Genomic DNA, 24,774 nt, shown 5'->3' with positions numbered 1-24,774 from the left:
CCAATTGTCAAAGCTGGCAGCATACCATCCTGCCTCCCTCTAGCCTCAGCTTCCATGCTTCCATGTTACCATCTCCTCTCTCTGTGACTCTTATCCTCCTGCCTCCCTCCTCCTACCTCCCTCTTATAAGGACCTGTGGCATTACACTGAGCTCACCTGGATAATCCAGGATAATCTTTTTACATCTCAATATATTTAATTTAATCATATCTGCAAAGTTCTTGTTATCATGAGAGGTAACATAGTCACAAATAGATTCACAAGGAGACTGATATGTAGACAGGTTTGGAGGGTCATTATTTTGTCTATTACGAGTAGGAACAAGTAGAAATAGCTGAGCTGGAGAAGAATGCAGGCAACCGGGCACAATGGCTCACACCTGTAATTCCACCACTTTGGGAGGCCAAGGCGGGCAGATCATCTGAGGTCAGGAGTTTGAGACCAGCCTGGCCAACGTGGTGAAACTCCATCTCTATGAAAAATACAAAAACTAGCTGGGTGTGGTGGTGGACGACTGTAATCCCAGCTACCTGGGAGGCTGAAGCAGGAGAATCGCTTGAACCCAGGGGTCAGAGGTTGCAGTGAGCCAAGATCGTACTCCTGCACTCCAGCCTGGGTGACAGAATGAGACTCCATCTTAAAAAAAAAAAAAAAAAAAAAGGCCGGGCACAGTGGCTCATGCCTGTAATCCCAACACTTTGGGATGCCGAGCACAGGCAGATCACGAGGTCAGTAGATCGAGACCATCCTGGTTAACACAGTGAAACCCCATCTCTACTGAAAATACAAAAAAAGAAAATTAGCCGGGTGTGGTAGCGGGCACCTGTAGTCCCAGCTACTGGAGAGGCTGAGGCAGGACAATGGCGTGAACCTGGGAGGTGGAGCTTGCCGTGAGCCGAGATTGCGCTACTGCACTCCATCCTGGGTGACAGAGCAAGATTCCGTCTCAAAAAATTTAAATAAATAAGTAATAAATAAATAAATAAGAATGCAAGCATCGAGATTGATGACACATGGCAGGGAAGCCCAGCCTGATTTTTTTTTTTTCCTACCTGGCTGATTCACGCCTGTAATCCCAGCACTTTGAGAAACCGGGGCTGCAGCCCAGCTTTGAGACGAGCCTGGGCAACGTGGCAAAACCCCATCTCTACAAAGTAAAGAAAGAAAGGGCCTGGCATGATGGCTCACACTTGTAATCCCAGCACTTTGGGAGGCCGAGGTGGGTGGATCACCTGAGGTCAGGAGTTCCAGACCAGTTTGGCCAACATGGTGAAACCATGTCTCTACTAAAAATACAAAAAATTAGCCAGTTGTGTTTGCGGGTGCCTGTAATCCTAGCTATTCTGGAGGCTGAGGCAGGAGAATTGCTTGAACCCAGGAGGCAGAGGTTGCAGTGAGCCAAGATCGCACCACTGCACTCCAGCCTGGGCAACAGGAGGAAAACTTCGTCTTGGAAAAAAAAGAAAAGAAAAGAGAAAAATCCCACTGAGAAAGGGGCAAGTTTAGGGAAAAAAAGAGTTTATTTTTAAAACTCTTAAAAGAAAGTAACAAAGTATAGTCCCCTGTCCTCACAGGCATCATGTCCCAGTATTGAGGTGAACATGTTTCATTTAAGGTGACTAATTAATATTTAAGAGTATGCATTTGGAGGCCGGGCACAGTGGCTGACGCCTGTAATGCCAGCACTTTGGGAGGCCAAGGCAGGCAGATCACGAGGTCAGGAGATCGAGACCATCCTGGCTAACACAGTGAAACCCCGTCTCTATTACAAATACAAAAAATTAGCCTGGCGTGATGGCGGGTGCCTGTAGTCCCAGCTACTCGGGAGGCTGAGGCAGGAGAATGGCATGAATCCGGGGGGCAGAGCTTGCAGTGAGCGGAGATTGCGCCACTGCACTCCAGTCTGGGTGACAGAGCGAGACTCCGTCTGAAAAAAAGAAAAAAAGAGTATGCATGTGGGGATACAGCTAATTCTGGAGTTCAGGGAAGAGGCCAGGGCTAGAAATACAATTCTGGGAGTTCTCAGTATATAGATGATAATTGATGAAGGATGTAGTTAATCTCAGACATGTGCTGGATTCAGTTCACACTGGCTTGCAAGAAACAATAGTTAAATTTTCCAGAATTTTTTTTTTTTTTTTTTTTTTTTTTTTAGATGGAGTCTCTCCGTCAGGCTGGAGTGCAGTGGCACGATCTCAGCTCACTGCAACCTCCACCTCCTGGGTTCAAGCGATTCACCTGCCTCAACCTCCCAAGTAGCTGGGACTACAGGCGCCTGTCACCACGCCCATCTAATTTTTTTTTTTTTTTTTTTTTTAGTAGAGACTGGGGTTTCACTATGTTGGCCAGGCTAATCTCGAACTCCTGACCTCGTGATCGGCCCGTCTCGGCCTCCCATAGTGCTGGGATTACAGGTGTGAGCCACCGTGCCCAGCCCAGAATTATTTAAGCCAGTTGACTTTTCTTTAGGTAACTGGAAATGGTCAAGTGGGTGTATTTGCAACAGCCACCCCGGCAAAGGCTACACACATCAGGTCACCCCCAAAGTCGGTTGCTAGCCATTCACCAGCACACCACTACATCTGACTGATTCTGTTTTCTCCAAAAAGGAAGAGGCGCCGGGCGCTGTGGCTCAAGCCTGTAATCCCAGCACTTTTGGAGGCCGAGGCAGGCGGATCACGAGACCAAGAAATCAAGATCAACCTGGCTAACACGGTGAAACCCCGTCTCTACTAAAAATACAAAAAATTAGCCGGGCGTGGTGGCGGGTGCCTGCAGTCCCAGCTACCCAGGAGGCTGAGGCAGAAGAATGATGTGAACCCGGGAGGCGGAGCTTGCAGTCAGCCCAGATCGCGCCACTGCACTCCAGCCTGGGCACCAGAGCGAGACACCCTCTCAAAAAAAAAAAAAAAAAAGGAAGAGGCAAGCTCTTCATCTGACAGCAAGAGGAGAAAGAAGGTGTGGAAGGTTTAAGATAGGAGAGAGTGTGTGAAATAGTCATTTTGGAGCATGAGAAAGCAAACATATTTGGGCAATAGTGAAGGAATGCCAGAGAGAAAGCATGTTTTACATTGGTGGAGTGGCGCAAACTTGTGCACTTTTTTTCTTCAGCAACATTCAGCTGCTTGGGTGCAGGTTTGGTGGAATCCCATCGGTGAGTTTAATTAGGTTGTAGTTTGGTGATTACGACCAGGGCTTATCATGAACCAGGTACTGTGTCGACTACTTTGGGGAATGCAAAAAAAGAATGCAACGTGATCCCTACTGTGGTGTACTCCCAGCATTTTGGGAGGCGGAGGCGGGCGGATCCCGAGGTCAGGAGTTTGAGACCAGCCTGACCAACATGGTGAAGCCCCCATCTCTAAATATTAGCCTGGCGTGGCGGCGCATGCCTGTAATCACAGCTACTGGCTGAGGCAGGAGAATCGCTTGAACTTGGGATGCAGAGGTTGCAGTGAGCCGAGATCACGCCACTGCACTCCCGACTGGGCGACAGAGTGAGACTCCGTCTCAAAAAAATAAAAATAAATATTAAAATAAAAGAATTCCCAGATGCCAGAGGTAAAAAAGGCTGTAGTGGAAAAAAAAAAGGCCTGTAATGATGGAAAAGAGGGATCCTATTGCACATCCGTACAAGACCCTCAAGCCAGAATCAGAGAGGACTTAGACTTCTCTTTTCTCTCCCACCACTTTACTTGGGTCCAGATCGCTTTATCATAGACACCAAACTACTGTGAATCACTGGAGGCAATGTCTGGTCAGTAAACTCTACATTTAAGGTGTAATCTTCTTGTTTCCGATAGAGGGGGTATAGCTCAGGGGTAGAGCATTTGACTGCAGATCAAGAGGTCCCCGGTTCAAATCCGGGTGCCCCCTCGCAGCTACCATTTTAAGACAGCAGCGGGCAAGAAAGATGAAACTATTTGAGCATTGCGTGGTGGAAACTGGGAAAATAATAAACTGCCTATTACCCCCTTATCTCCTTTGTAGACTTCACCTTCTGCAACATATATCAACATACAAACAGATAACATATGAGAATGTGATATCTGTAACTTTGGAGTGTTCTTTGAATCCCTGGTAGTTGAAGTGTGATATGGGGAACCCTGGGTTCCCTTAAGGCCCATTCTGTGGGGAAGAAATGATTTTTTTTTTTTTTGAGATAGTCTCGCTCTGTCGCCCAGGCTGGAATGCAATGGCCTGATCTCAGCTCACTCCAACCTCTGCCTCCCAGATTCAAGCATTCTCCTGCCTCAGCCTCCCAAATAGCTGGGATTAGAGGCATGCAGCACCTCATTCGGCTAATTTTTGTATTTTTAGTAGAAACAGGGTTTCTCCATGTTGGTCAGGCTGATCTCGAACCCCTGACCTCAGGTGATCCACCCGTCTCGCCCTCCCAAAGTGCTGGGATTACAGGCGTGAACCACCGCACTCAGCCAGAATGATTATTTTCTTGGTAATATTAATGAGACCCTTTCTGAGTTATCATTATTATTTATTTATTTTGAGACAGAGTCTTGCTCTGTCGCCCAGGCTGGAGCGCAGTGGTGCGATCTTGGCTCACTGCAAGCTCCACCTCCTGGGTTCATGCCATTCTCCTGCCTCAGCCTCTGGAGTACATGGGACTACAGGCGCCCGCCACCACAGCTGGCTAATTTTTTGTATTTTTAGTAGAGACGGGGTTTCACCGTGTTAGCCAGGATGGTCTCGATCTCCCGACCTCGTGATCCACTTGCCTCAGCTTCCCAAAGTGCTGGGATTACAGGCTTGAGCTACCGCGACCGGCCACAAGAATTATTTTAATAATTATGACATTATTTTTGTCTTACTCTTGCTCTTTCATGAGAATACAGTGGAGCTTTCCAGAGATTAAATGTGTGAAATCACAACAGATTAGTGTAAAAACATGAAAAACCAGTTATTTCATCAAGCCAGGTATTAAAGGGATTTCAAAAAAAAAAAAAGTAAAGCAAAGCCACCCTTCTCACTAAATTATTTTTGTTTGGAAAAATATAGTTTTATTTATTTATTTATTTTTATTTTTAAATTTTATTTATTTATTTATTTAGAGACAAAGTCTCGCTCTGTCTCCCAGGCTGGAGTGCAGTGGCCGGATCTCAGCTCACTGCAAGCTCCGCCTCCCGGGTTTACCATTCTCCTGCCTCAGCCTCCCAAGTAGCTGGGACTAACAGGCGCCTGCCACCTCGCCCAGCTAGTTTTTTGTATTTTTTTTAGTAGAGAGGGGGTTTCACCGTGTTAGCCAGGATGGTCTCGATCTCCTGACCTCGTGATCCACCCGTCTCGGCCTCCCAAAGTGCTGGGATTACAGGTTTGAGCCACAGCGCCTGGCCTATTTATTTATTTTTTGAGACAAGGCCTCTGTTGCCCAGGCTGGAGTGCAGTGGTGCGCAATCATGGCTCACTGTAGTCTCAACCTCCTAGGCTGAAGTGATCCTCCTGTCTCAGCCTCCTGTGTAGTTAGGACCACAGGCACACGCCACCACGCTTGGCTAATTTTTTGATATTTTGTAGAAATAGGGTCTCACTTTTTGTCCAGGCTGATCTCAAACTTCTGAGGACAAGTTATCCTTCCACTGGGAATACAGGCCTGAGCCACTAAACTTGACCTATTCCTCATTCTAAAATATTATTTCCTTTAGCAAAAAATGGGTTTATTGTTATCTTACATGAAGCAATAAATGTATAAACATCTCTTAACTTTAATTTATAACATGGTAAAATGTCATCAGATATAACCTATATAAACAAAAACTCCTTGAGGTATTTAATAATTAAGAGTGTAAAGGAGGCCAGGCAAGGGGGCTTATGCCTGTAATCCCAGCACTTTGGGAGGCCAAGGTGGGCTGATCACCTGAGGTCGGGAGTTTGAGACCAGCCGGACCAACATGGAGAAACCTCATCTCTTTTTTTTTTTTTTTTTTGAGGCGGAGTCTCACTCTGTCGCCCGGACTGAAGTGCAGTGGCCGGATCTCAGCTCACTGCAAGCTCCGCCTCCCGGGTTTACGCCATTCTCCTGCCTCAGCCTCCCGAGTAGCTGGGACTACAGGCGCCCGCCACCTCGCCCGGCTAGGTTTTTTTTTGTATTTTTTTTTTGGTAGAGGCGGGGTTTCACCGTGTTAGCCAGGATGTTCTCGATCTCCTGACCTCGTGATCCGCCCGTCTCGGCCTCCCAAAGTGCTGGGATTACAGGCTTGAGCCACCGCGCCCGGCCAAGAGAAACCTCATCTCTAACAAAAATAGAAAATTAGCCGAGCGAGGTGCCGCATGTCTGTAATCCCAGCTACTTGGGAGGCTGAGGCAGGAGAAGAGCTTGAACCCGGAGGCGGAGGTTGCATTGAGCTGAGATCACACCATTGCACTCCAGCCTAGGCAACAAGAACAAAATTCCGTCTCAAAAAAAAAAAAAAAAAAAAAAAAGGCCGGGCACAGTGGCTTACACCTGTAATCCCAGCACTTTGGGAGGCCGAGACGGGTGGATCACCTGAGGTCAGGAGATCGAGACCATCCTGGCCAACATGGTGAAACCTTGTCTGTACTAACAATATAAAAAAATTAGCCGGGTGTGGTAGTGGGCACCTGTAATCCTAGCTACTCAGGAGGCTGAGGCAGGAGAATTGCTTGAACCCAGGAGATGGAGGTTGCAGTGAGCCAACATGGTCCCACTGCACTCCAGCCTGGTGACAGAGTGAGACTCTGTCTCAAAAAAAAAAAAAAAAAAAAAAAAAAAAAATGTAAAGGGATCTGAAATGAAAATATTTGAGAACCACAGTTCCTAGTAAAGAAGTGGCAGCCGGGCGCAGTGGCTCACGCCTGTAATCCCAGCACTTTGGGAGGCCGAGGCAGGCGGATCACGAGGTCAGGAGATGGAGACCTTCCTGGCTAACACGGTGAAACCCTGTCTCTAACTAAAAATACAAAAAAATAGCCAGGCGTGGTGGCAGGCGCTTGTAGTCCCAGCTACTCGGGAAGCTGAGGCAGGAGAATGGTGTGAGCCCAGGAAGTGGAGCTTGCAGTGAACTGATATCAGTGCCACTGCACTCCAGCCTGGGTGACAGACTGAGACTCCATCTCAAAAAAAAAAAAAAAAAAGAAGAAGTGGCTCAGGGTGGCCCGGTGCGGTGTCTCACGGCTGTAATCACAGCACTTTGGGAGGCCGAGGCGAGTAGATCACAAGGTCAGGAGATCGAGACCATCCTGGCCAACATGGTGCAACCCCATCTCTACCAAAAATACAAAAATTAGCTGGGGGTGGTGGCTTGCGCCTGTAATCCCAGGTACTCGAGAGCCTGAGGCAGGAGAACCGCTTGAACCAGGGAGTTGCATTTTGCAGTGAGCCAAGATGGCGCCACTGTGCTCCAACCTGGCGACAGAGCAAGATGCCATCTCAAAAAAAAAAGTGGCTCAGGGAATAAACTGCTGGGGTTGTGAAATGGCTCAGAGAAGAAATATCTGAGCAGAGTTTTAAAAACAGGTTGGACGGGCATGGTGGCTCACACCTGTAATCCCAGCACTTTGGGAGGCTGAGGCAGATGGATTACTTGAGGTCAGGAGTTTGAGACTAGACTGACCAACATGATGAAATCCCCATCTCTACTAAAAATAAAAAAAAATAAAAAATAAAAAAAGATTTAGCTGGCCATGGTGGTGTACATCTGTAATCCCAGCTACTTGGGAGGCTGAAGCAGGAGAATCACTTTGAACCCTGGAGGCGGAGGTTGCAGTGTTGCAGTGAGCCGACATGGTGCCATTACACTCTGGCCTGAGCAACAAGAGCGAAACTCTGTCTCAAAGTAAATAAATAAATAAATAAATAAATAACACATAGTGGCTAAAGCAGATGAGTGCATAAATACAAGAAAGTGTGAATCTAAGCCATCTGTCCAGAAATCCTAAGTGGTTTGGTGTTTCTGGTGTGTGAAATGTAAGAGGCAAGGTGGCAGAAGATGGAGCCAGGGAAGAGGCAGGCCATTTCAAGTGACTTTGATGCTGTGCTAAACAACTTGGACTTCATTCTGTAAGTACTAGAGGGTCAGCACATGTTTTTTGTTTGTTAGTTTGTTTTTTGTTTTGTTTTTGAGATGGAGTCTTGTCTCACTCTATGCCCAGGCTGGAGTGCAGTGGGGCAAGCTCAGCTCACTGCAACCTCTGCCTTCTGGGTTCAAGCAATTTTCCTGCTCAGCCTCCTGAATAGCTGGGATCACAGGTGCATGCCATCACCCCTGGCTAATTTTTGTATTTTTATTAGAGACAGTTTCACCATGTTGGCCAGGCTGGTCTTGAACTCCTGACCTCAGGTAATCTGCCTGCCTCAGTCCCCCAAAGTGCTGGGATTACAGGCGTGAGCCACCATGCCTGCCCAGCACATGATTTTAAGCAGTGGGAAATTATGGTCTGACCATACGGAGGCTGATGCAATAGCTTTGAACCAAAGGCAGAACTTAGAAGGCATGGGCGGCCGGGCGCGGTGGCTCAAGCCTGTAATCCCAGCACTTTGGGAGGCCGAGACGGGCGGATCACGAGGTCAGGAGATCGAGACCATCCTGGCTAACACGGTGAAACCCCGTCTCTACTAAAAACTACAAAAAACTAGCCGGGCGACATGGCGGCGCCTGTAGTCCCAGCAACTCGGGAGGCTGAGGCAGGAGAATGGCGTGAACCCGGGAGGCGGAGCTTGCAGTGAGCTGAGATCCGGCCACTGCACTCCAGCCTGGGCGACAGAGCGAGACTCCGTCTCAAAAAAAAAAAAAAAAAGAAGGCATGGGCAGAAAAATTTAGGAAATAGAGTCAAGTTGATGGACCTTGGTGACTGGATCTAGGAACCTGGGAGAAGAGAATCAATTGTGTCCCATTTTCTTGTTGAGACAGTGGTGGTAGTTCCAAACAAGAACACTGTTCCTCCTATAACCATAGCCTTCTCCATCTTGGTTGACGGCAATGATATCTTCCAATTGCTCAGGCCTAAAGCCTTGGAGACATTTTGATTCCTATCTTTCATACCTCACATTTTATTGTCGCTACCTCCAAAACACATCCAGAATCTGACCACACATCACCTCAGCTCCTACCATTCTAGTGCAAACCACCATCATTTCTCCCATGGTTACTGCAATAGCTTCCTAATGGCTCTTCTTACTTCCATCCCTGTGTTCTCTCCCACAGTCTAGTCTCAACAACTCAACCACAGTGATCCTTCTGACACATTAGTCAAATCATGTCCTTCCTCTGCTTAAAATCAAACAATGGTTCCTTATTTCACTCAGCCAATGCCAAAGTCCACAGTGGTTTCATTCTATTACTTCCTTTTTTTGAAACAGAGCTCTTGCTCTGTCACCTAGGCTGGAGTGCAATGGTATGATCTTGGCTCACTGCAACCTCCGCCTCCCGGGTTCACATGATTCTCCCACCTCAACCCACTGAGTAGCTGGGATTACAGGCACCTGCCGTCATGCATGGCTAATTTTTGTATTTTTGTAGAGACAGGGTTTCACCATGTTAGCCAGGCTGGTCTTGAACTCCTGACCTCAGGTGATCACCCGCCTTAGCCTCCCAAAGTGCTGGGATTACAGGTGTGAGCCACCGTTCCACTACTTCTGACTGCATTTCTTACTACTATGCTCTTCACTCATCCTGTCCAATCACATCTGGCTTCCTTGCTGGTACTCATTCGGTTCAGGCACACCCCTGCCTTAGGGTTTCTTATTGGAAAATGACACAGGGTTTCCCTCTGTAGCCTAGGTTGGAGTGCAGTGCGGCAATCACGGCTCACTGCAGTCCTCAACTCCTGGGTTTAAGCGATTCTCCTGCCTCAGATTCACATGCTACCAGCTTATTTTATTTTATTTTATTTTGAGACAGAATCTCACTCTGTTGCCCAGGCTGGAGTGCAGTGGCATGATCTGGGCTCACTGCAACCTCTGCCTCCCGGGTTCAAATGGGATTCTCCTGCCTCAGATTCCTGGGTACTTGGGATTACAGGTGCCCGCCACCATGCCCGGCTAATTTTTGTATTTTTAATAGATATGGAGTTTCACCATGATGGGCAGGCTGGTCTCAAACTTCTGACCTCAGATAATCTGTCTGCCTCAGTCTCCCAAATTGCTGGGATTATAGGCATGAGCCGCTGTGCCCAGTGCCACCAGCTAATTTTTAAATGTTTTGTAGAGATGGACTCTCCCTGTGTTGCTCAGGTGGGTCGCAGACTCCTGGGCTCAAGATTTCCTCCTGCTTCAACCTCCCAAAGTGTTGGGATTACAGATGTGAGCCACTATGCCTGGTTTCATGTCAATATCTTTAATGAGGCCTACACTGACCATCCTCTCTCTCTCTCTCTCTGTCTTTCTGTGTGTGTATTTATTTATTTATTTTGAGATGGAGTTTCACTCTTATTGCCTAGGCTGGAGTGCAATGGCATGATCTTGGCTCACCACAAACCCTGCTCCCCGGCTTCAAGCCATTCTCCTGCCTCAGCCTCCCAAGTAGCTGGGATTATAGGAATGTGCCACCATGCCCAGCTAATTTTTGCATTTTTAGTAGAGATAGGGTTTTGCCATGTTGACCAGGCTGCTCTCGAACTCCTGACTTCAGTTTATCTGCCCGCCTTGGCCTCCCGAAGTGCTGGGATTACAGGCATGAGTCACAACGGCCGGCTGTATTTGTTGTATATAGAAAAATGGGGTATTTCTGTGTTGTCCGGACTGGAGTGCAGTGGCTATTCACAGGTGTGATCAGGCCAGGCACAGTGGCTCATGCCTGTAATCCCAGCACTTTGGGAGGCTGTGATGGGAGGGTCCCTTGAGTTCGAGAGGTTAAGGCTGCAATCAGCCAGTCTGAAGTCTGGGCAACAGAGTGAGACCCTATCTAAAAAATAAAAATAATAAAAAAGGTGTGATCCTAGCTCTCTGAAGCCTCCAACTCATGGCCTCAAGTGTTCCTCCTCCACTGAAGCCTCTAACTCCTTCTCTCTCCTTCTTTCTTTTTGTCTTTTCTTTTCTTTCTTTTTTTTTTTTAAGTGATGGGCTCTCGCTTTTTCACCCAGGCTGGAGTGCAGTGGTGGGATCTTGGCTCACTGCAACCTCTGCCTTCTGGGCTCAAGAGATCCTCCCACCTCAGCCTCCAGAACAGCTGGGGCTATAGGCGTGTGCCACCAGGGCCGGCTAATTTTGGTTAGTTTTTGTTTTTTGGAGACAGAGTCTTGCTCTGTTGCCCAGGCTGGAGTGCAGAGGCGCAATCCTGGCTCACTGCAAACTCCACCTCCTGGGTTCCAGTGATTCTCATGCTTCAGCCTCCCGAGTAGCTGGGGACTGCAGGCACGCACCATGCCTGGCTAATTTTTTGTATTTTTAGTAGAGACAGAGTTTCGCCATGTTGCTTGGGCTGGGTCTTCAGCTTCTGAGCTCAGGCACTCTACCAGCCTCGGCCTCCCAAAGTGCTAGAATTATAGGCATGAGCCACCGTGCCTGGCTAATTTCTGTATTTTTAGTAGAGACAGAGTTTTGCTATTTAGGGCAAGCTGGTCTCGAACTCCTGACCTCAAGTAATACAACCACCTTGGCCTCCCAAAGTGATGGAATTACAGGCGTGAGCCACCGCCCCGGCCCCATTTTTGTTTATCTATTTTTTTTGAGACAGAGTTTCAAACTCTCCTGTTGCCCAGGCTGGAATGCAATGGTGCAATCTCGGCTCACCGCAACCTCTGCCTCCCGGGTTTCAGGCGATTCTCCTGCCTCAGACTCCTGATAGCTGGGATTACAGGCATGCGCCACCACACCAGGCTAATTTTATATTTTTAGTAGAGATGAGGTTTCTCCAAGTTGGTCAGGCTGGTCTCAAACTCCCAACCTCAAGTGATCCGACCGCCTTGGCCTCCCAAAGTTCTGGGATTACAGGCGTAAGCCACTGTGCCCGGCCTTATTTATATATTTTTTGAGATAGACCCTGGCTGTATACCCCAGGCTGGAGTGTAGTAGCAGGACTTCGGCTCACTGCAACCTCCACCTCCTTGGTTCAAAGGATTCTCCTGCCTCAGCCTCCCTAGTAACTGGGATTGCAGGCACCTGCCACCATGCCCGGCTAATGTTTGTTTGTTTGCTTGCTTGTTTTTGTTTTGTTTTGTTTTGTTTTTTTGAGACAGAGTCTCACTCTGTCGCCCAGGCTGGAGTGCAGTGGTGAGATCTCGGCTCATTGCAAGCTCCGCCTCCCGGGTTCACGCCATTCTCCTGCCTCAGCCTCCCGAGTAGCTGAGACTAGAGGCGCCCGCCACCACGCCCGGCTAATTTTTTGTATTTTCTGTGGAGACGGCGGTTCACTATGTTAGCCAGGATGGTCTCGATCTCCTGACCTCGTGATCCGCCCGCCTCCACTTCCCAAAGTGCTGGAATTACAGGCGTGAGCCACCGCGCCCGGCTAATGTTTGTATTTTTGTAGAAACCAGGTTTCGCCATTTTGGCCATGTTGGTCTTGAACTCCTGACCTCAGGTGATCTGCCTGCCTTGGTCTCCCAAAGTGTCGGGATTACAAGCGTCAGCCAGCGCGCCCGGCCGATTACCAGCTGATTTATATATATATATCGGCCGTGGAGGTTGCAGTGAGCCAAGACCACGCCACTGCCCTCCAGCCTGGGCAACAAGAGCGAAACACTGTCTCAAAAGAAAAAAAAAGAAAAAAGAAAACAAAAAACCTGGTAGTCAATTTACTAAAATACTTGACTTAAGCATCTGCAGTGGCGACTTCCATCTCAACTCCTGGCTCAATACTGATGGAAGTAATCTGCTTAACAATCTCAGAAGGACTGCGCAAGTCAATGAGTCGCTTGTGGATTCTCATGTGGAAACGATCCCATGTCTTAGAACCTTCACCACAAAGAGTTTTTCTTGCAGTGATTCTCAAAGTCTTGGCAGACATTCGAACTGGTCCTTTCACTTTGAGATTCTTTTCCTTTGCTCCTCTGATCAAGTCAGCACACACCTACTCCAGGGATTTTATGGTGCGGCTCATTAGAGTGACTCGAATTCGTGAACTGCCACCTCCGCCTCCATGGGTGTTTTTCTGGTATCCTTAAAAGCCATGGCTACTGCGCCGCTTCCTGACCGACTGGTTCCTGGGCGAGAGCTAACAGCGGTGAGTGGGGAGCAGGAAGGTGAGGATTGGCGATCCGCAACACCTACGACGGCGTCTTCCTCAAATAGCTATTTATATATATATTTTTTGAGACGGAGTCTAGCTCTGTCGCCCAGGTTGGAGTGCAGTAGCGCGATCTCGGCTCCCTGCCACCTCCGCCTCCGGGGTTCAAGCGATTCTCCTGCCTCAGCCTCCTGAGTAGCTGTATCTGGGATTACAGGCGCGTGCCACCACGCCCAGCTAACTTTGTATTTTTAGTAGAGACGGGGTTTCACTGTGTTGGCCAGGCTTGTCTCGATCTCCTGACCTCGTGATCCACCCGCCTCGGTCTCCCAAAGTGCTGGGATTACAAGCGTGAGCCACCAGGCCCGGCCACTATTTGTATTTTACACTTGATTTTGGCCAAAAGGCCAAGAAGCGATACTATTTATATTTTTATAATACTTATCCCCATCTAACATACTACATACTGCAATTATTTATTATATCTTTTGTTTAGTGTCTAATATCCTCCTCCACCTGCACCCCAGCAGAATGTAAACTCCATAAGGACAACAATGTTGATCTATTTTGTTGTCCAGTGTAATCTGCTGTACGCCCTGGACAGAACCTGCTACAAAGTAGGAGCTCAATAAGTATTTGAATGAATGTATCGTGGGACGGGAAGAACCCAGGAGAAGGAGCTGCTGAAGCTGTGAAAGGAGTAAGTGGCCTGGCGCGAGGGCTCACGCCTGCAATCCCAGCATTTTGAGAGGCCAAGGCGGGCAGATCACTTGAGGTTAGAAATTCGAGACCAGCCTGGCCAACATGGCGAAACCCCGTCTCTACTAAAAATACAAAAATTAGCCCAGCGTTGTGGTGGGCGCCTGTGGTCTCAGCTACTCTGAGGCTGAGACAGAGAATTGCTTGAACCCGGGAGACGGAGGTTGCAGCGAGCTGAGAGCGCGCCATTATACTCCAGCCTGGGCAAGAAAGAGACTCCGTCTCAAAAAAAGAAAAAACAAGTGTGTGTGGGGGGTGGGGTGGGGGGGCGGGTCAATAAATAGAGCAATACTGTATATGTAAAATACAGAATGGTATGGTACCAAGAACACATAGATGGAATGATCTGTAGCACTTCTCAATTGTATTACATTCAACGAAACCGTTTAGAGCTGGTTCTCCCCCCTCCCCCACTGTCTTTGTTTCTTTGGGAACCCCCACACGGCACAAACTGTGTTTTAATTCCTATTCTCTAGTGTGCAGATAAGTGCCTGGCACATATTAAGTTGTCAAAAGAGGTCGTGAGCAAGTTAACAAATCACTGCTTCCATGTCCCTAACTACTTTTAAGCTCGCGGAGAAGAGATTTCCTATCTCTTGCGCTTCTACTTCAACGCCCACTTTAGAGAGGGCTCAAAGCGAAGTCGTGAACTTATTACGCAATAAGGCAGCGCCCAGAGGCGGAAGAGGCAGAGTTTTAAGCACCGGCCACGTGACGAAGGTGGGCGGGGCGTCAAAGTTCATATCCCAGCGTCCTTTGACTCAACTTCCTTTTTTCCTCTTTCCGGCGTTCAAGATGTCGAAGCGAGGTGAGGTTTTGCTTCTGGAGGATCCTCCACCATCTGTCGTGCACTGGCTGGCGGATTCGTCAGGAGCGGTGGCCCTAGGCAGCTGGGGCGCTTTGCTCTCCTTCAGGCGGGAGAGGGAGAGTCAGGCCATCGCAAGAGCACTGCCAGGGCCCTCGAAAGTGGCAGTGGGGTGCTGGAGAGTTGACATAGCAGGATCCCGACATGAATATAGTCTGGATCCCGCGAGATCGCTCTGCGAATAGGGCTATCGTATTGGGGTTGAAGTTAGACTGGGTTAGGGATGGTTTGCGCGACCTCTGCGGTCTCATGCTTTGCAGGAGCAATTGCGTTTTGCGAAAGTTGGAACAAGGACTGAGTCGTCTAGGTTCCTTAATTTCGATGTCAGAGTGGTAATAGTGAGAAATAGGCTATTTTCCGTGAGAATCGGGTGGCACACGGGGACGGCATAAGTAAAATCCGAGCGAGATAATCTATAGCGTAGAGTCTGTCAAAGTATGTGCGGTGAATTACAGTTTAAGAGTATGAGGGGGAACTGCGAACCATGTCTAGATAGTGATCTCTTTATCCTGTTTACCTTCCCTTTATATCCACAGGACGTGGTGGGTCCTCTGGTGCGAAATTCCGGATTTCCTTGGGTCTTCCAGTAGGAGCTGTGATCAATTGTGCTGACAACACAGGTGAGGTCTTTGACTGCACGTTGCTATACTCCCCCTTTTAAAAGCACTCAGTGGGCCTGTGTCTAATGACCTATTGAGCCGTCAAGAAAGGGGAGAGTGAAAACATCGCTTTTGGGTGAAGTGACAACATGTTGTGTTGTTTGCTTCAATCGGTGGTGTGACAAAGCGTTCTTGAGGACTAACTGCTTGGGCGGTCAGTGGAGGGAGGGACTTCGGAAGTGTTTGGGAAATGTTCTACTGATGGAACGGCCTGATCGGCCTTCAACATTTTTCATTTTTATTTACATTCTTTTTGTAGGAGCCAAAAACCTGTATATCATCTCCGTGAAGGGGATCAAGGGACGGCTGAACAGACTTCCCGCTGCTGGTGTGGGTGACATGGTGATGGCCACAGTCAAGAAAGGCAAACCAGAGCTCAGAAAAAAGGGTGAGTAAACACTGAGCCCACCTTAATACTGATAAGTAGTGGGGGGACTCTTTCTTTTAATGGAAAATGGATCAGTTTTCAAGGCCTCAAGGTTGTTCTCCATTGAGAGGCAGTGTGAGATAAGTATCTTAAGTTTTTGTTCATATTATGTTGGAGGGGGGACCATCATCTTGTCATTTCCATACTTTAGATTTATTTATTTATTGAGATGGGGTCTCCCTCTGTCGCTTAGCCCACACTGGAGTGCAATGGCACGATCTTGGCTCACTGCAACCTCTGTCTCCTGGGTTCTCAAAAAAAAAAAAAAAAAATTAGAAAATGAAAACGAGAAGCTGCTCATTATTTTATTTTTATTTATTTATTTTTGAGACGTAGTCTCACTCTGTTGCCCAGGCTGGAGTGCAGTGGCACGTATCTTTCTGTTCACTGCAAACCTCCACCTCCCAGGCTCAAGTGATTGTCCTGCCTCAGCCTCCCGAGTAGCTGGGATCATAGGTGTGCGCCACCACACCCAGCTAATTGCTCATTACTTAATCTCAGACTACCCCCTCAAAAGTTTTCCTGTCAGGTGTATGATTTAAAGGGGGAGGCCTCAAAATACTTGCTGTTTGTGTCCTGTCTGGCTTTAGAACTTCTGGTATTTGATGCATTTTAACTTCAGCTCTTGCACTTTTTTCCTGTGCCTGCCTAGTCTGTCTCTACCCTGGGATGTCTTGCTCTTCTAAAGAGTTCCTGGCCATCCCTTGATTACAAATGTGATGTTGATTTGTTAGCCATGTATTACAGTTGCTCCTATTCCTGTATCCACCCCTCGATGCTCTCCAATAGATTTTTAACCTTTGGGTTAGAAATCTTTTTTGTTCACCATTAATATCCACTTGAGGGCTTGGTGGCACTGTGCTTGTGATTCAGCAATTGCATGGGCTTTTTCCTTTTCTCAGAACACTTCCCGGGTCTGATTGGTGGCCCAGGGAGCTGTCAGAGAAGAGCAGAGCAAATGGCCATCACTTTGTAGATGAGATGGCAGGAGAGTGGATTGTTGGTCTCAGTCAGTGGTGGGACAGACCAAAGCTCAGAACACTTCAGTTTTAAAACGAGCTGTGCGTATCCAATTTTGTTAATGTCTTTTTTGGTCCTTGTTTCTGCTAAATGAATACATCCCCTCCCCTTGGAACTTAATAAATAACAAGCACAGAAATGTGCAAAAGGGCCAGGTCTATTTGTCTACTTGATGAATTTGTGAGCATTTAATGGTTTATAAGTAGAGGAGGGTCAGTAAGTATTGGCTACCTCATGTGTGTCCCATTGCTAACTTGGTTAGACTTACCTATTTTTTGTATAGTCTTCCTGTCGTTATAAAAATTCTGTGTAAGGACCCCACTCTAGTATCAGTGAAGATTTGAATGCAGGTGTGTCTGACTCTACAATAGTTCTTCACAAGCATTATATTTCACTGTGTAGTGATACTTGATTTTGAAAGTTGGGAAAAGCGTCTTTTTCACTTTAGTACAGATGGGTGTAAAAGTTACTTATGACACTGGAAAGTAAAACATTAAAAGTAAAACATAAAGCCTGGTGTTTGGGCCCAGGAATTTGAACTGTTTTCCAGTGTAAATCTGAATAGCTTGGTCTCTGCTCATTGCCAGGACTGGGAGCAGTTGGGGGTCCCAGGTCCCATTTCTACATCCCAATTCAGTGATACTGGGATCTTAATAACCCACCTGTGAGGTGAAGTTAGAAAAGGCATAGGCAAGGATAATTGTCCTCCTGAGAGTTTTACACTTGCGAGAAAATACTGGCAGCTTTGATTTTAAGATGTGAATAGATGGTTGTGGTTCATGCCTATACCCCCAGCACTTTGGGAGTAAAAAAAAATCTGGGCATGGTGGTGAGCAGCTGTAGTCCAAGATACTGGAGAGGCTGAGGTGGGAGGATCACCTTAAAGATTGATTGATATTTACACTGTCTGAAACACTGAGGGTACATTCTGTCTAGCTGGAAACTGCTTTTGTGGTGGCGTTGCGACTTGACAGGTTAATGACTGCTGTCCTTTTTTCTTCTCTCAGTACATCCAGCAGTGGTCATTCGACAACGAAAGTCATACCGTAGAAAAGATGGTGTGTTTCTTTATTTTGAAGATAATGCAGGGGTCATAGTGAACAATAAAGGCGAGATGAAAGGTAGGAACTCAGTCTGGCTTGTTCTTTAGGTCTCTGAGGTTGGGTGGGTTGTCTAGGAGTACAGGCCAAGGATCCTCTGTTTGACGATGTCTTAACCTGTCCCCCACATTTTTTTTTTTGTTTTTTGTTTTTTGTTTTCTTAATGCAGGTTCTGCCATTACAGGACCAGTAGCAAAGGAGTGTGCAGACTTGTGGCCCCGGATTGCATCCAATGCTGGCAGCATTGCATGATTCTCCAGTGTATTTGTAAAAATAAAAATTTTAAACCCATTAAAAAGTATTTGCTTGCAGTGCTTGCCTCCCTGTTCACTTCTACACTTTTTTTTTTTTTTTTCCCAGACGGAGTCTCACTCCGTTACGGAGGCTGGAGTGCAGTGGGGAGATCTTGGCTCGCTGCAACCTCCATCTCCAGGGTTCAAGTAATTCTCCTGCCTCAGCCTCCCGAGTAGCTGGGATTACAGATACCTGCCATCATGCCTGGCTAATTTTTGCATTTTTGGTGGAGACGGGGTTTCAACGTGTTGGCCAAACTGGACTCAAACTCCTGATCTCAAGTGATCTGCCCGTCCCGGCCTCTATAATCTTTTTGACATGACCTGACCCCTGACCATTGCTTTTGTGAAATGGAAACACTGTGCTTTTTTTTTTTTTTTTAAACAATCCTTGCTTTTTTGTGAGTTTGCAGACTTTCAGCATTTTCCAATTGCTGTATTTAATTTTGGCTTCAAAAAGTATTTGGGCCGGGCGTGGTGGCTCAAGCCTGTAATCCCAGCACTTTGGGAGGCCGAGACGGGTGGATCACGAGGTCAGGAGTTCGAGACCATCTGGCTAACACGGTGAAACCCCGTCTCTACTAAAAAAATACAAAAAGCTAGCCGGGCGAGGTGGCGGGCGCCTGTAGTCCCAGCTACTCGGGAGGCTGAGGCAGGAGAATGGCGTAAACCTGGGAGGTGGAGCTTGCAGTGAGCTGAGATCCGGCCACTGCACTCCAGCCAGGGCAACAGAGCGAGACTCTGTCTCAAAAAAAAAAAAAAAAAGTATTTGGGTTTTGAGTCCCAAAAATAATAGTAGATACTGCTTGATGACTGGCTATACAAGATAGCTTCTGCAGTGAGAAAGGCATTGAAATGGCTGCGCTGTGGCTTGCGCCTATAATCCCAACACTTTGGGAGGCCAAAGCAGGCGGATCATGAGGTCAGGAATTCGAGACCAGGCTGACCAACATGGTGAAACCTCTTCTCTACTAAAAATACAAGTTAGCTGGGCATGGTGGTGCACGCCTGTAATCTCAGCTGACAATTGCTGGAACCTGGGAGGTGGAGATTGCAGTGAGTCGAGATCGTACCATTGCACTCCAGCCTGAGCGACAGGGCAAGATTCTGTTCCCCACCCCCCACAAAAAAAAAAGGCATTGAAGTTAAGATAGACGGTATAGTTAGATCCTGGACACAGGGATTTTGAGGATTGATGTTAATGGGAGCCTGTCTAAATGTACATTTTAGCAGTTAACAGGTTTGGAGTAAACAATATTTGTAGAACAACAGTAATTGCCATGTAGGTTTACTGTCATAGTGGAAGATGATTAAGTTGATGGTATGTACAGGTACTTTGCTATGAAAATGTTTTGACAAACAGGATGATTGTGTAATTTATGTTCCAAGCTCTAGTTTGAGAATGAAAGAATGATAAAATTTTGCCAACTGAACAGGCATAAAGCCCTGTTAATAAAGGTACTTGGTCTTAAGGTAGGAGGTTGTTAGCATTTGTTTCTAAACTCTGTAAGAGTTGATTTAGGTGATACCCAGTGTCTGGGAAAAATGGATACTCGTTTAGAACAATACTTTGGGGGGAAGTGGACTAAATAGGGTTTTTAGATTAAGGTTTGTGTTCATAGATCTTTATCTGCAAATAGCCATAAATGTCTCTGCCTGTAAGTTAGGTATAATACAAGCTCCATTTGGTATCAAAAAGAACTACCCTTAATGTCTTATGACTAGTTTATGGAATGTACCAGACCTAGAGAGGAGTTGTTCTAACCTGGAGCTTTTAAAAATGTGTCTGGTTCATACCCTAGACCAATTATGTCAGACTGCAGAATAGGACTCAGACATCAGAATTGTGAAGCTCCCAGGAGATTTCAAGGTACACCCAAGATTGAGAACCAGTACCCTGTCTAGACTGAACCAGTCTTGGTTTTAGAAGAATTAAATCTTGGCTGGGCGCAGTAGTTCACGCCTATAATCCCAGCACTTTGGGAGGCTGAGGTGGGTAGATCATCTGAGGTCAGGAGATTGAGACCAGCCTGTCCAACATGTTGAAACCCCATCTCTACTAAATACAAAATTAGCCAGGCGTAGTGGTGCATGCTGTAATCCCACCTACTTGGGAGGCTGAGAAAGGAGAATCGCTTGAACCCTGGAGGTCGAGGTTGCAGTGAGCCGAGATCCTGTGATTGCACTCCAGCCTGGGCAACAAGAGCGAAACTCCGTCTCGGGGGAAAGGAAAAAAAGTATTAAATCTCTAGTTTGAGAGAGTTAGACCGTAACGTCCCTGAGTATGGTCAATTTCAAGTCAGCTTTAGTGTGACAAGCCCCTAGGCCCACCTTTTGTATTTTTATATATTATGGCAATATATGATCCTTATGTATTACCCTTAATCACTGCTATTTTTGAATTTTATCTTTTCTGAGACAGTCTTGCTCTGTCACCCAGGCTGGAGTGCAGTGACACCATAGAAGCTCACTATAACCTTGAACTGCTGGACTTGGAATCCTCCTGCTGTGGCCTTCAAAGGGCTGCAATTACAAGTGTGAGCCACTGCATCCCACCTCACATTTTATGCTTTGGAGTTTTTTTTGACTTGGATTAAAAGCTTGATATTTACATTTCACTAAATGTTTTCCTTTGTCAGCTGGGCATGGTGGCTCACACCTGTAATCCCAGCACTTTGGAAGGCCGAGATGGGCTGATCACCTGAGATGAGGAGTTCAAGACCAGCCTGGCCAATAGGGTGAAATCTCGTCTCTACTAAAAATAAAAAATTAGCTGGGCATGGTGACACATGCCTGTAGTCCCAATTACTCGGCAGGCTGGGGCAGGAGAATTGCTTGAACCCAAGAGGCAGAGGTTGCAGTGGCAGAGGTTGCAGTGAGCCAGCCAGACTCCATCTCGCTCCTGGGCTCCAAGAGACTCCTGGGTTCTCATTGCCCAGGTTGGAGTGCGGTGGTACAATCTCAGCTCACTGCAACCTCCACCTCCTGGGTCCTAGTGATTCTCCTGCCTCAGCCTCCCAAGTAGGTGTAATTACAGGCATGCACCACCACATCTGGCTAATTGTGTATTTTTAGTAGAGACAGGGTTTCTCCATGTTGATCAGGCTGGTCTCCAACTCCCAACCTCAGGTGTTCCGCCCCACTCGGCCTCCCAAAGTGCTGGGATTACAGGTGTGAGCCACTGCGCCCGGCCAGATTTATATATACTTTTCCTTTGTCATCATTTACCTGCAAGTTCTTTCTAGGTAAAAGTTTTAATACAATGGATTCAGGATATCAGATCTGATTTATAGGAGCTTGCAACTTGAACAGTAAAACATGTACTTTCATAATAAAAATAGTAGTAAATATACAAAATAGTAAATTCACTACAAGACCTAGTGGGGCATGCCCATTATCCCAGCTACTCTGGAGGCTGAGATGAGCAATCAAGTCTAGCTACAGGCACACAAAAAATTGGCTGGGTGTGGTGGTGTGCACCTTTAGTCTCAGCTACTCTGGAGGCTGAGGTGGGAGGATCACTTGAGCCCAGGAGGTCAAGGCTGCAGTGAGCAATGATCACACCACTGCACTCCAGCCTGGGCAAGACTGTCTCTATGAAAAAAACAAAACAGGCCAGGCCCAGTGGCTCACGCCTGTAACCCCAGCACTTTGGGAGGCCAAGGTGGGCAGATCACGAGGTCAGGAGATAAGACCATCCTGGCTAACATGGTGAAACCCCATCTCTACTAAAAATACATAAAAAAATTTAGCCGGGCTTGGCAGCGGGCCCCTGTAGTCCCAGCTGCTCGGGAGGCTGAGGCAGGAGAATGGCGTGAATCCAGGAGGCGGACCTTGCAGTGAGCCAAGATTGCGCCGCTGTACTCCAGCCTGGACGACAGAGCGAGACACCGTTCCCCCCCCCAAAAAAAAAACACTCCATCTCGGCGGGGCGCAGAAGCTCACGCCTGTAATCCCAACAATTTGAGAGGCCAAGGCAGGTGGATCACCTGAGGTCAGGAGTTCCATATCAGCCTGGCCAACATGGTGAAACACCCATCTCTACTAAAAATACAAAAATTAGCTGGGTGTGGTGATGGGTGCCTGTAATACCAGCACAGCTACTCAGGAGGCTGAGGCAGGAGAATCGCTTGAACCCAGGAGGCGGAGGTTGCAGTGAGCCAAAATCGCGCCATTGCACTCCAGCCTGGTGACAATAGCCAGACTCCATCTCAAAAAAACAAAACAACGGCCATGGTGGCTCACGCCTATAATCCTAGCACTTTGGGAGGCCAAGGTGGGTAGATCACCTCAGGTCAGGAGTTCAAGACCAGTCTGACCAACATGGTGAAACCCCATCTCTACTAAAAATACAGTATCAGCTGGGTATGGTGGTGCATGCCTGTAATCCCAGCTACTTGGGAGGCTGAGGCAGGAGAATCGCTTGAACCCAGGAGACAGAGGTTGCAGTGAGCCGAGATCGCACCATTGCACTCCAGCCTTGGCTACAAGAGTGAAACTCCATCTCAAAGAAAAAACAAAAACAAAACAAAACAAAAAAACAAGGCCTGGCATGGTGGCTCACGCCTGTAATCCCAGCACTTTGGGAGGCTGAGATGGGCAGATCACGAGGTCAGGAGTTCAAGACCAGCCCGGCCAGAATGGTGAAACCCCATCTCTACTAAAAATACAAAAATTAGCTGGGCATGGTGGCAGGCGCCTGTAACCCCAGCTACTCGGGAGACTGAGACAGAAGAATCACTTGAACCCAGGAGGCAGAAGTTGCAGTGAGCCAAGATCACGCAATTGTACTCCAGCTTGGGCGACAGAATGAGACTCTATCTCAAAACAAAAACAAAAACAAAATAAAACAACACCTCCATCTCTACAAAAAAATTAGCTGGGTGTGGTTGTGTGTATCTGTACTCCCAGCTACTCTGGGGGCTGAGGCAGGAGAATCGCTTGAACCCAGGAGGCGCTGGCTGCAGTTAGCCTAGATGGCTCCACTGCACTGCAGCCTAGGCGACAGAGTGAGACTCTGTCTCAGAAATAAATGAAATAATAAGATATATAATTTATATAATTAGCTAGATCCATTGCTGTATGTGAAACTAAAGGAAAATGAAAAAGAAAATTAGCTGGAGGAAAAATATGGTAATGTTTCCCCCCACTGTTTTGTTACTTTAAAGAACAGATAAAGCCAGTCCTGGTGGCTCATGGCTATAATCTTCCCAGCTTGGGAGGCCAAAGTGGGCTGATGACTTGAGCTCAGGAGTTCAAGACCAGTCTGGCTAACATAGCAAAACCCTGTCTCTATAAAAAATAGAAAAATTAGCTGGGCCTGGTGGCATGTGCTTGTAATCCCAGCTAATTGGAGGCTGAGGCAGAAGAATCGCTCGAGCCCGGGAGGCAGAGGTTGCAGTGAGTCAAGATCACAACACTGCATGCCAGCCTGGGAAATTGGAGTGAAACCACGTCTTGAGGGGAAAAAAAGAAGCATAAATAATAGCGGATGAAAATAATTGGGATGGGACCGGGCATGGTGGCTCACATCTGTAATCCCAGCACTTTGGGAGGCCAAGGCGGGAGGATCACTAGAGGTCAGGATTTTGAAACCAGCCTGGCCAACATGGTGAAACCGTTTCTACTAAAAATACAAAAATTACTCACGCCTGTAATCCCAGCACTTTCGGAGACCAAGGCAGGCAACTCACATGAGGTCAGCAGTTCAAGACCAGCCTGGTGAAACCCTGTCTCTAGAAAAAATATAAAAATTAGCTGGGCGTGGTGGCGTGCACCTGTAAAACCAGGAGACAGAGGTTGCAGTGAGCCAAGATCATGCCACTGCACTCCAGCCTGGGCAACAGAGCAAGACTCAATCTCAAAAAGATAAAAAAAAATAATAATAAAAATACAAAAATTAATGGCTGGGCGCGGTGGCTCATGCTTGTAATCCCAGCACTTTGCTAGGCTGAGGCAGTCGGATCACCTGAGGTTGGGAATTTGAGACCAGCCTGACCAACATGGAGAAAGCCCGTCTCTACTAAAAATACAAAATTAGCCAGGCATGGTGGCAAATGCCTGTAATCCCAGCTACTAGGGAGGCTGAGGCAGGAGAATCACTTGAACCTGGGAGGTGGAGGTTGCAGTGAGCCGAGATGGCACCATTGCACTCCAGCCTGGGCAAGAAGAGTGAAAGTCCATCTCAAAAAAAAAATATATATATATATATATATACAAAAATTAGCGAGGTGGTGAGGCATGACGCTCACGCCAGTAATCCCAGCACTTTGGGAGGCCAAGGTGGGTGGATCACCTGAGGTCAGGAGTTCAAGACCAGTCTGGCCAACATGGTGAAGCCCCAGCTCTACTGAAACTACAAAAATTAGCCACATGTGGTGACGTGCGCTTGTAATCCCAGCTACTCAGGAAGCTGAGGCAGGAGAATTGCTTGAATCCGGGAGGTTGCAGTGAGCCGAGATCCCGCCACTGCACTCCAGCCTGGGCAACAGAGTGAGACTCCATCTCAAAA

General features: G+C 47.4%; 1 protein-coding gene, 2 non-coding genes and 1 pseudogene across 3 annotated transcripts; 3 read left to right on the top strand and 1 right to left on the bottom strand.

Annotated features, from left to right (window-relative positions):
• The first annotated feature begins 3,804 nt into the window (after window positions 1-3,804).
• TRNAC-GCA lies at window positions 3,805-3,876 on the top strand. Its single transcript has one exon. It is a non-coding gene; the product is annotated as a tRNA-Cys (tRNA).
• An 8,850-nt stretch (window positions 3,877-12,726) lies between these two features.
• LOC111537274 lies at window positions 12,727-13,085 on the bottom strand (annotated as a pseudogene).
• A 1,479-nt stretch (window positions 13,086-14,564) lies between these two features.
• On the top strand, window positions 14,565-18,271 carry RPL23 (ribosomal protein L23). The gene is made up of 5 exons (XM_023204289.1): window positions 14,565-14,707; window positions 15,301-15,384; window positions 15,683-15,811; window positions 17,878-17,991; window positions 18,140-18,271. Exons 1-5 carry the CDS (start codon window positions 14,695-14,697, stop codon window positions 18,220-18,222), a joined length of 423 nt encoding a protein of 140 aa, XP_023060057.1. The 5' UTR covers window positions 14,565-14,694; the 3' UTR covers window positions 18,223-18,271.
• LOC111537737 lies at window positions 15,416-15,550 on the top strand. Its single transcript, XR_002730098.1, has one exon. It is a non-coding gene; the product is annotated as a small nucleolar RNA SNORA21 (small nucleolar RNA).
• Window positions 18,272-24,774: the final 6,503 nt, after the last annotated feature.

The sequence above is a fragment of the Piliocolobus tephrosceles genome, chromosome 16 (assembly GCF_002776525.5).
Source record: "Piliocolobus tephrosceles isolate RC106 chromosome 16, ASM277652v3, whole genome shotgun sequence".
In the NCBI taxonomy this organism is placed as follows: Eukaryota; Metazoa; Chordata; class Mammalia; order Primates; family Cercopithecidae; genus Piliocolobus; species Piliocolobus tephrosceles.
Note: the sequence above shows the minus strand (reverse complement) of the source record. Positions and strands in the feature narration are given on the sequence as shown.